This window comes from Lampetra fluviatilis, chromosome 45 (genome assembly GCF_964198595.1).
Source record: "Lampetra fluviatilis chromosome 45, kcLamFluv1.1, whole genome shotgun sequence".
Taxonomy (NCBI): domain Eukaryota; kingdom Metazoa; phylum Chordata; class Hyperoartia; order Petromyzontiformes; family Petromyzontidae; genus Lampetra; species Lampetra fluviatilis.
Window position 1 is genome coordinate 678,258 of NC_136319.1, and position 11,491 is coordinate 689,748.

At 42.2% G+C, this 11,491-nt stretch overlaps 1 protein-coding gene across 1 annotated transcript; it reads right to left on the minus strand.

The window, feature by feature from the left end:
* Positions 1 to 5,600: 5,600 nt before the first annotated feature.
* On the minus strand, positions 5,601 to 6,542 carry LOC144947457 (aerolysin-like protein). Its single transcript, XM_078876691.1, has one exon. The coding sequence runs from the start codon at positions 6,540 to 6,542 to the stop codon at positions 5,601 to 5,603; it is 942 nt and encodes a 313-aa protein (XP_078732817.1).
* Positions 6,543 to 11,491: the final 4,949 nt, after the last annotated feature.

The window sequence follows — 11,491 nt, forward strand, 5'->3', positions numbered from 1 at the left end:
CCCAGAGTGTCAGTCCACTTTATTCCCAATAACTCGTTTGGTTTGATCGACTACTTTCTACTTCTTAAAAAACCTTAAAATAAACAGACCATTAAACTAGACGTGACAAATGAAACACTACAGTAAAGCAGACAGAGGTTACGCATCAAGCCATATGACACAATACAAATGAGATAGACATGCAATGCACGTGTAAGATACACGACATAGAAAATTAAACAATGCAAATTAGACAAACAGCAGAGACAGCACATAAGATTCAGGACATTTTAGATGAGTTATTACGAATTGGATATTAGATGTGCAAAGGGAATAGGGAGGATATGTTAAACAGTAACAATTGATTGCGAATTAAAAAGTAAATAATCGTGAGCATCCCCACGCTGAGAAACATGCAAGGAAAGCAATCTTGCGAGCAAGCTGTTACGAGTAGCAAAAACATGTTGTGATAAGCAGACGTGTTGCGTAAGAAGTACCGATATAGTTGTCTCTTCTCTTCCATCAGCTGTCAACAGGTGGTTGACAACGAGGCTAAATGAAATAGTTCCTTTAATTTCGGTCACTGGACACGACATTCGCTATGCCGTGAGGTATGGTGAATTGAATATTGGCTTGGCAAAATTGATCTGTAATATTTAACGAATAAATTATCAATAAATAACCGTGATAGTGTTGATGTATTGAGCCACGACTTAAGCAAACCTTGTTTGGCTTTGTAACAAGGATAGAGGGCAACAGATTACCAACAGTGGCTTTGCACCGTAATGTGAAAGGAGTAGAAAGTAGAGGTCGACCGTGAATAAGGTGGGTCTATAACACAACAGAGGACCTCAAACAGGAAAACGTAGAACTGTGGAAAGAGATATCCATGGCCAGGAGTCGGAAACCAACATAACAAGAAGAGACATTTTTTCGAATTCGGTAAAAAAAACCTCAATATTTTAAGAGCCTCAATGCAAGCGAATATCAGACGGGACTTAATAAACAACGTCACAAAGTAGTCCTTCAAGGGCCGCATGCAGCTCCTGAGCCTCAGGTTGCCAATCCCTGCCCACTGGAAAGACAGCCGACATTAAATTCAGCCTCATTTTCGACTGCCTGTTGACAGCTAACGGAAGTGCAGAAGACAACTCTACTTACACTACACGTCTACTTAACAGAACGCATTTCACTTATTATGAAGGCTTGCTCACAATATTTTTCATTTGACTCGACGTGATTATAGCCATGATTATTTAGATCTTAATTAAGTCATCAATTGTTACCACCGCGTTTCCCCATCTAATATTCAAAATTTTTGTACTCATCTCAAATTCTCTTACTCGTATTTACTCTCTGTGTTGTTGGTCTAATTAGCCTTCACTGCATTTTATATATGTTGTGTATTTTCCATGTTTTTATGCCTTGTGTGCATTATTTGTTTCATAGGTCATGATTCACATGATCTGTCTGTCCGAGTCGTAGTGTCTAATTTATAATGTCCTTTTATTTAGATAGTATTTTTGGGGGTTTTTTTGCAAGCGGAAATTCCTTAGCCAACAAAAAAAGCATCATGGGGAAGGAAGTGGGGTGGCATTGCTGTGACTCTGGAACGTCAAAGGTCGACAGAAGTAGCCACCATTGTGATTGGCTGGCTGGTCTGTCATCTGGCAAGGGAAACATATTTTTTTACACTAAATCAAGCGTCTAGCAAGTTTTACTTGATTTGGTTAGCCAGGTCACCTGGTGCATATGTGATGGGTGGCGGCGCACGGACAAGAGACTAGTTTTCACCTGTGATGACACTCGTCTAAGGGCAGTTTGTCTTCATTTGGTAGACAGGGCACTACTGGCTCATGTAGCTTTATGGAGCGAGGGGAAAAGGTTGAATGTATCCCAAAAACTCAAAGGAAAGTCCACCCACACCCATACTCTCACACTTATGCCCTCGTGCATTCTCGAACTCACATGCACTGAGACACAATGTTGTCTCAGCTACCGCTAGGCTGTTCTGGAGAGCTACACTGGGGTATTGCCACAGCGATTGACACTAGAACACATCTCTTCCGGTCTATGATACCTCAGACCCGAAGTAGTTGTGATGCTTCTTGATGCATGGACCATTTGCATAGTCCGGTATACTTCGTCGCAGTCAGTGGAGTGCAGATAGCTGTGCACATCGCCATGCCGCAGCGAAACAGCCACACGCCAGCAGTGGCAGCTGACATCTGATGAACGACAGCCCCGTCAGAGTGCTGACACAGTCGCGGGCCGTTAATCACAGCACAGCGACGCTTCTGGTATCAGCGGTGACGAAGTGTAGATGCGATCTTCTCATGGATATCGACAGCGAAGTATTCTGGTCCCATCAGGTGCCAGCTGAGCATATCATTGCAATAGTTCCATTCATATCGCGCTTTTCATCAATGATCTCAAAGCGGGGTACAGGACACAGCAGCAGCAATCATAATATTATAAATACATTTACTAAATGTATCTTTCACCATGGTAATAGTGCATGGATTTGTAATTATCGAGTTACTATTTGCCCCGAGTTGATTCCGGTTTGTGACTTGATTGGCACAGTCCAGTGCAGTGGGTGTTCTCTCCTCTGTGTGGATATATAATGTCTGCATTAACCACAATACTTGTGTTCAGAATGCAAAACAAAAACATACTCGGATAATACATGCATTGTCTTTGATACTGATTGGTCCACACCAGAGACAGCTTTCTTTTGAGCCTAGTCTCAAACAGTGTTAATGCAGACATGCTTCTTTTGAAAACGTTTCAGTTTGGTGTTTTAACATCTTAACAACTGTTTTGTTGCCAGAAAAAAGGGGAAAACCAGATTTTTTTCAGTTTCATTTATTTGGTATAGACCTGTGAACCATTCGGCTCTTGAATCGGGTGCAACCGCAACAAACAAAAAAGAAAAAACATGAACAAGAAAACATCTTAAAGTTACTATGCGCAAACACAAAAATCCTGGAAAAAACAGCAAAAATCTTCCAGAAAAAAGCACCATACACCAACGCTCTGTGCAAAAATCCCAGTGGGATACATCAAACAACCACAAGACAACTTAGATTAAAGCCATCATTCTGCACCTTTAAAGATTAGCACATTAAATCTGAACACAAGATCATTCTTTGCAGCAGTCATCCGTAGCGAAACATTTTATTTTAGGCCTCTGAATAGCAGTGGCAGCTAGGGGTGTACAACTCCTCTAGAGCAGTTTTGAGTGAAGATCTTAAAGGTAGTAATTCAAGTTTCAGTTTATTGGCAATAGGATTCCAGACCCTATGGGCATCAATAGCGAAGGTCCTTCCTCCAGTATTTGTACGGCAATAAGCAATGTGAAGCTGGTAAATGAGCGAAGACCTTAGGTCAAATTTGTTCTTTGAAACATAGAGGAGATCCAGCAGGTAGTCTGAGGATCTTTTTTGTAAGTACATTGTGAATAAATAAGATCACATATTCTCATACTTTTTGTACTGGTAATGGAGGTCCCATGATGTATCATTAGTTTGTATCATTAGCTTGAAACAATTGTTTGATAAATCATTCATTTCAAAAATATCACAATAACATTTTCCGTTTCAATGTTGAGGGAATAATTCCTCTATTTTGTTGGCTCTCAACAAAAAAACAAATATCTACTAATTCCTCCCAAGTTCACTTTCGTTTATTCTGAGGCACGGATTTCGTGCAGGCTCAGCATAACCGCCAAAGAACCGCAACAACACTTCCATTAAATGATGGCACCATGCAGAGACCATCCAGCAGTGGATTTTTCCATGTCTGCTGATGATTATTACTTTGTCGAGGATGTGTTGAGGTGTCTCAGAGGTTTGATTGATGAGCTGGCACTGCTAAGGTCCTGGATTCGAAATCAGGTCAGCACTCAGACCTCTGAGCGATGTGGCCATATCTCTCTTTCGAGAATCGAGAATATAGGTTTATCATGCGCAATTGAAATTATATTTAAAAACCAAGATCTACCTTCTGCGAGTTATCCGCACACATACTAGCTTACGTTTTGATAACTGTGATGAAATGGGTTATCTTCGTGCAGTCATTCGTGACCGGGTTGAGACCATCAACTCACCACACTTGACTGCAGTTTTATTACAGGCGAATGCCTGGATTCGAACAAAGGTTTTCAGTGATGCTGGCTCAAAGGGTTGTGGATGTGATAATGATGATAGTGAATGCAAACACAATCCAATGTATTTTTTAAGATTTTTTATTTTGCATCACAATCCCAAAGCATTGCATAACATGTAAATGACTAGTTGCATGCAATTTCCTACAATTAAAGAGCATGCAATTGTAATCTAAATACATTAATCCAGATGGTGGTGCTGATGAAAGTGATGGTACTGCAAGAGCAGTTGTTGAATTTTTTGGTGTCACCTTTGGAGAAAGTTGTTGCTAATTCGAGGCCAGTTATCATTATATGTATTTTCATTGTAGTGTGAAATGGAAAACAAATATGAGCGTTTCTGAAAATAGGTGTTCCAACACAAATGAAGATTGGTTGATTGTTTGGGGAATCTTTATCTTTCCGTCATCGTTTTGCTTGGTATCATTCATACGTGGATGTCTTCTCTATACAATTTTAGTAGAAATGTTGGTCAAGTCCATCGATTATTCTGTTCGTGGCAGCATGCAGAAACTTTATTGTAAAGATATATGTTTGTATTATTTTGCCGTGGAGAACGTCCTTTGCTGTGTGCTCTTCACCTTCTCATTTCTGAAGCCCATAAAGCTTCACCTCTTTTACCTCCTTCCAGTCATTTATGTCGGTCATCCAACTTGTACTTTGATGTATCGAACCCCTCCAGATTTGCACTCTACCGATCAGCGTTGCCTATGCCAGTGTGTATTGTCTTGTTACATTGCCCAAACCACTGCAATAAGTTTACTTCCATTTGCTTTTGCTAGTCGGGGCTCATTCTCACGGAAGTTAATGGCAAATGTGACGTTTAAGTTGGTTTCTTATCTGTGAATTGATAGTTAGATTATAAAATCCAATATTATGAAGATATCCTCTGAAGTGTTGGTTTGATCTGGAACTGTTTTTGTTGTCGTTTTGTTGCTTTGCCCAAGTTTGCATTTAGTGTTGAAAAATCGGCAAAATGTACTTATGCTATTTGCACTTATATACTTTATTTATTGTTATTTCTTTATATAAGTTTTAGCTACTTGCTTACCATTGATCTACTTTGTACTCATATCGTGTTTTGTATTGTTTGTTGTTGTAACTTGCTGACTCGCCCCTACTGGACATATGTAAAAAAGAGATTCATTGATCGTTGGATTCCTCCGGGATAAATAAAGATTATGATCATTCCATTGTGATGTCTGAGCGAACAGACTAAATTATGTACGGTAGGTGGGAGAAAAATTCGTTGAAATAACTATCTCCGTGTTAATTATTTTTTCACCGATTCAAAGGTTCCTTAATTGCAACAACTGAACTCTCCCAAATGGCATATGTATTGCATCATATTTTATACCACATGTTTCAATAAACTATTAAATAAAGATAGGCAGCGTTGAATAAAGCATGCAGCTAGTAAAGAGCAGCACGTGCGTGCTTTTCAGATGCCGTTTCACTTTTCTTTTATTTCTGCAGTAGCCTTGGTGTAGGCGAGACCCTTGTAGACACCCTCCATTGGTATGTGGTAGGTGGCGCCGTTCAATAAGGACATGCGCACCGTACCCTTGTAGGGGAGGTCGATTTCCGCGCGACCGATATTGACGTCGATCGCCGTGGTCTTGCCTGCAGGAACCGTGACGTCGAATGAGAGGAGCTCGGTTTTCGATTCTGAATTCTCCACGGCGTGTGTACTCTCGGTGCCAACGGTAAAACTAAAGCCACTTTCAACGTCCGCGACATCCGGAATGCCGGCTGAGACGCTGATGCTCACGGTTGCCTCCAGCTTGTTTGAGATCGACCAGGAGGAGGTTTTGGTCACGGTCTTGGAGGTTTCCATTTTATAGGTTTGGGGGACAGAACCAGTATTTTTGTAACTGAGTGATTTGATCTCTTCCATCTGGACTTTTGGAAGCTGCTTGTGCAGTGTAGGATATGTCACGTTGATCAATTCTGAACATTTCACCGAATTGATGAAGAGGAAGCCCATGCAGTCGATGTCTGAACCGCCTTTGCCCTGAATTCCAAGGCAGATCCCAGAGCGGATGTCGACCGGGTACTCGGTCTTTAGGCCCCAGTCTGTCATCTTCACGAAGAATTCCCTGCCTTTGTTTGTCCTGAACTTGAAGGCGCCCATGCGTGAGCCAGCCCCATTCCCCCACAGTGAGAGGGACGAAAACAGCTCCCCAGGCTGGAACACAAACTCTTTGTGAGATCCCGAGGGATTACCGTACTGTGCAGACCTTCCGTCCGTCAGCCAGGCCTTTACGCACTTGATCTGCCACCCTCCAACCCACACCCAGATTTTTTCCAGCGTTGCTCCATTTTTCCTCCCATCAAGACTGAAGCTTGTTCCTCCTTGTCCTCCACAGGTGTGTAAGGCCAATGCATAAGGCATTTTCTCCTTTCTTCCTGCACATTACAAGATACAGATTTGTTTTAATTATGAAAGGAATTTCAAACATTGTGATATTCACAGTTTTGACTTTCAAAACCACATTTTACTGACACATTTGTAAGAGTAATGCACTTCTAAATTTGCATGTCGACTCAGACGTTATCGACAATTCAATAACAAACATCACTATTGCGAAAAAACGGTGAAAAAGCAGTACATCATCATGTTGGGAAATTGTAAAAAACACACATTGGATCAGATTATTAACTGATAATGGCTAATTTACAGCTAAAGACAATGAAGAGGAGCGGACAGTGACAAGGTTAGATAATTTACAAGAATAACTGTTTGAGGTTAAGAGAGCCTTGTCTGCAAGAGAAATACAACTTCTCTGAAATTAACTTCGACACGACACAACACAGTACAGCAAACCCGTACTCTTTGGTTCTTTCGGTAAAGTCACGTAGGTGAAAATAAAATGAAAGATAAAACAACTAAATTAAATCACGACGTTTCAGAGGCAACACAAGCTTCCGTCATCAGGTGGGAAAACCACAGCAATTTGTTTTTACTGTAGTGGGCAGAGAGAGCTGTATGTGACAAGCGATTATATAAGGTAAGAGGTGGGGGGGGAGCCAGGGAGGAGGGATGCAGGGGGGGCGCCATATCGAGTCGAGGTTTTGCTGTTTTGGGCCAAATGTATTTAGGTACTGTTCGCCGATTGTGCCCCTGTGGCTCGACCATTCGCAGTTGATCTTGAGATTCCTGTATGCATGGTAACTGTACTGCTTGCGATTATGCTGCCATGGAAGTACACAATGCGCCATCTTGTACCCATCTCATCGCCCAAATGGCCCGTCGCGGTGTCCTAGGCTACGTGGTGTTCCTAAACTCCAAGGGGGGGGGGGACAGTGAGATTCAACCACGCACGATTTTAACTTCCCGTAGTGAACCGTACGGTACACGGTTACCTATACAGTAGTGTACACTACATTTTGTTTTCATTCTATTTACTTTAACACGTAGGCTTTCACGACCAATATCATTCTTAAGTCAGGTTTTTTGTGGCAGATCGCATAAATATATAAATGTGTCGTTAAACCTGCCACCACCCGACACAGACAATTCGTAAGGCTTGTCACTTGAACAAAACATGCCGATTGGTTACCAGTAGAGCACACCGGTGTGTTGGCTTTGGGTTTACGCACACCGGTTTGTGAATGATTAATTATTGATTCATCCTTATCCCTTAACTCTCCCGGTTTGCTCAGTCATTCGGTTGCATCGGTGATGCTCCGGTTTAGAAATAATTGTCACATTGCTGGTGCCCATGATTAGTGTTTGGCACGTAGCTTCTGGTCGCTGGACAACCAACTCCTGGATCAGATGCTGATGATGGAGGAAGTCAGAAAGGAGGTCAGAGAATTAATGTCGTTCAATTCAAATATCAGAAACAAGCAACGTGTACTGGAAGAGAAACTTGCCTCCCTGCAGGAAGACTACAATAACATACAATCACAAAGTACCATGAGAGAGATCAACAAACTGGAACTAGAGAAAGTTTTAATGACCAAGCCATCCTTTTATATAAGAAAGCCAAGATCCCCTTTCATGATCCTTCTCCCTCTGAAAGGACATCCTGGCGAGGATGTTTCAATCTCGGGGGAACCGGACACATATCGTATACGGCCGAACTTTCGATGGCGTTCCATTGGGTAGGGGCACAAACAAGGCTATCCCTTCTCGCCGCTGATATTCAAAGGGCTATCGAATCCTTTACTGAGAGCATTCCGAAATGCCAACAGGTGGTGGGGGTGAGAAAAGAGACAGAAACATAAAATCAATCTATTAATGGATGACGTCATCATCACCCAAACAGATCCAGCATCTTCGATCCCTGTATTATTGTTCCTGGTCAAGGAATACGGGGAGTTGTCAGAGTTGATGCCCTTATCCCCTGCTACCCCGAAGCCACCTGAAGGGCTTTCACCCTCTCGCCCTTCAGGTGGTGCCCACTGCCCATTAAGTATCTTTAGATAATCGTCCCTTCCTATCTCGCATCTCTCTTCAGACAAATCCCACCCCCCAATAATCCAGCAAATCAATATTTCACTGGAGACATGGACAGATATTAACCTTTCCCTTTCCAACAGGGCACACCTACTCAAGATGATGTTATTGCAGAAGCTCCGTTACCATTTACGAATAGCCCCCTCCTGTATTCAAAAAGCTTTCTTTAAGATGCTTCATTCACGCATAGCCTCATTCATATGGAATCACAAAATAGCGAAAATTTACTTTAATCCCCTTACGCTACTTAGGAGAGATCGGGGCTTGGCACTTTGCAGATTTCCTAAAATAGGATAAAGCAATCGCTTTCAGAACTTTAGTCAATAGATCAACTAGAAAAATAAGGGGACATGGAAAAGTGGGAGAAGGCTCAGTGAGCCCCTGGTTATTTACTGGGGTTACCTACGCTCCTATCAAAGATAGATCCAGGGTCGTGGAACCATTATTCACGGTTTGTAACACCTTGGGGAAATACAACCACAGGCGAATCTCATTTCACTCCTTCATACGTAGACATATGCCTCTGTGGGGCAGCCAATCACTAACAATAGAAAGCACAAGGGCTAACTGGACTGGCTGGAGAGCGACAGGCTTGGAAATGGTGGGGGACCTTCCAAATAAGGATACCAAAATATCAGGGATACCATCTCCAAAACTACAAACAAAAACTTTGACCGCAACACTAACCCCATCTTGGATGGTCTGGTAGACAAAAAGGAAGTTAAAAGTTTCTACAGGCATAGCACTAGATTTTATGGAGATTGAGACCGGGTTAGAGCCAAAACTAGAAAGCTGAGGGGAAAAGACTGCTGGGACAGGACATTCTTCACCAGAAATGGACTCAAATATGGTTGGGCTCAGACAGCAGGCCGCAGGTCGCTTCTGATAAACATTAGTTCAAATTAAGGCATGGGTCCTATCTTACTAATGACAGGACAGCCAAATTCACACATTCATCTCTTAATTGCCTTAGATACCACAAGGCATGGTACAGACGTAACTGAATGCCTTTTGGACGTGCCCAGATATTTTAGAATTTTACGATAATGTAACGGATTATTTCAATCGGAACTTGGGCACAGAGCTGAGCCCTCAGTGGACTCAACTCTGCGGGGCTTTTAACCAAGAGGGCTATCGGTACGCCAATGTGCCTTACTGCAAACCGGCTATATTGTAGCAAGAAAGACTATACGAGCAAGTTGTTAACATCAAGAACCCCCTCTTGGGGACTCTGCACAGAACTCTCTTTGCCTTTGCGGGAGTGGAGCACCTTAACTAAGACCTACAAGGGATATAATTAAAGAGGCACTGTGGTCCCCGTTTTTAGTGAACCTGCGTGAATAAGCAGAATTGTAAGGAGCGGGGCAAGGGGATGAACTCTGGACACTGAAACATTGTAGTAGGCACCGTTGCTCCTAGGGGAAAATAAGAAGGATAAGCCCAGACATCATGCTTATGTTACTTTGTTTCCTGTCCAGTTTGGTTAAATTACTCCCCTTCCTCCCACTTTTCCTTCTTCTTCCCCTTCCCGGTTAATCTGCTGCTCCCCATCGTTGCCTCTACTGTGGTAGTCAGCGAGCCCAAGGGCCACTAGACGGGTCCCCATTTGAGGGTTTTTTGTACCGGGTTCGACACATGTTCGTAATTTGTATCTCCCTCTGTGATGGCCATGTTCTGGACTCTTGAAAAAAAAGACATGCATTGGATAAATAAAGGGTGGACGATTGACACAGGACATCAAGAGTAGTGTTTTTCTTCTTCATGTGATGCAGTGTGGATAGCAAAGAGAGATAGAGAGAAACAGGAAGAGAGCAAAGTGATGGAAGAGGCACGAGTATTGTGCAATCGACGTAACTTTTAGACAGACAAACATGATGAATGCATTTGTAGGTAAAGTTTTTTCCTGAACATTTAAACTAACGTTGTATTATTGTCGATTGAATTCACATCTTTATTTTTTCGGAGTTGCTTGCTGCTGATGCTGTTATCAGTTGTTTTTTTTCACTGATTTCGAGACATTACCTTACAGAACGGATTTGTAATGAAAATAAACACAGAAATTTGATAGCATCTTGTTTATAATATAGGTTTTTGGGTCAGATCGCGTTATTTATCAATGTGTCGTAACCCTCCACCACCCGACACGGCCTAACAGTAAAAAATGTGTCACGTTTTTCAAATTACAAAATAATTCACTTATTTAGCCCACCGGTGTGCTGAAGAGAGAATCAACAGCATTTTAAAATTTTAGTACGACGTTTCGCTGCTAATTACAATCAGCTTCATCGGGCAATGAAGCTGATTGTAATTAGCAGCGAAACGTCGTACTCAAATTTTCGGGCAATGAAGCTGATTGTAATTAGCAGCGAAACGTCGTACTCAAATTTTAAAATGCTGTTGATTCTCTCTTCAGCACACCGGTGGGCTAAAGAAGTGAATTATTTTTTCTTTGAAAAACGTGACACATTTTTTACTGTTTGGCCGTGTCGGGTGATGGAGGGTTACGACACATTTATAAATAACGCGATCTGACCCAAAAACCTATATTATGAATAATATTGGTCGCGAAAGCCTACGTGTTAAGCATCTTGTTTGCCAACATCACACCAGGCAGGCAGTGTCTCAAGGGGTGCCAGCTCAGAGGCACTTACCTGCGAGTCACCTGTACATCACACACACCACCTGAATTGTTAATAACGAGACCAGTCAGGAGTAACCCACACACTCACCTTAAGGTTCTCTTCCCAGAGCATGATCTTCTATCCCCAGAACACTGTCATTTATACGACTGTTGCACGGGCCACGTGACCCAGCCACAGCCAAAATTATAGATCGCTTCGCATCACTCACGTCAGAATAGTTTATGTAAATATAGTTGG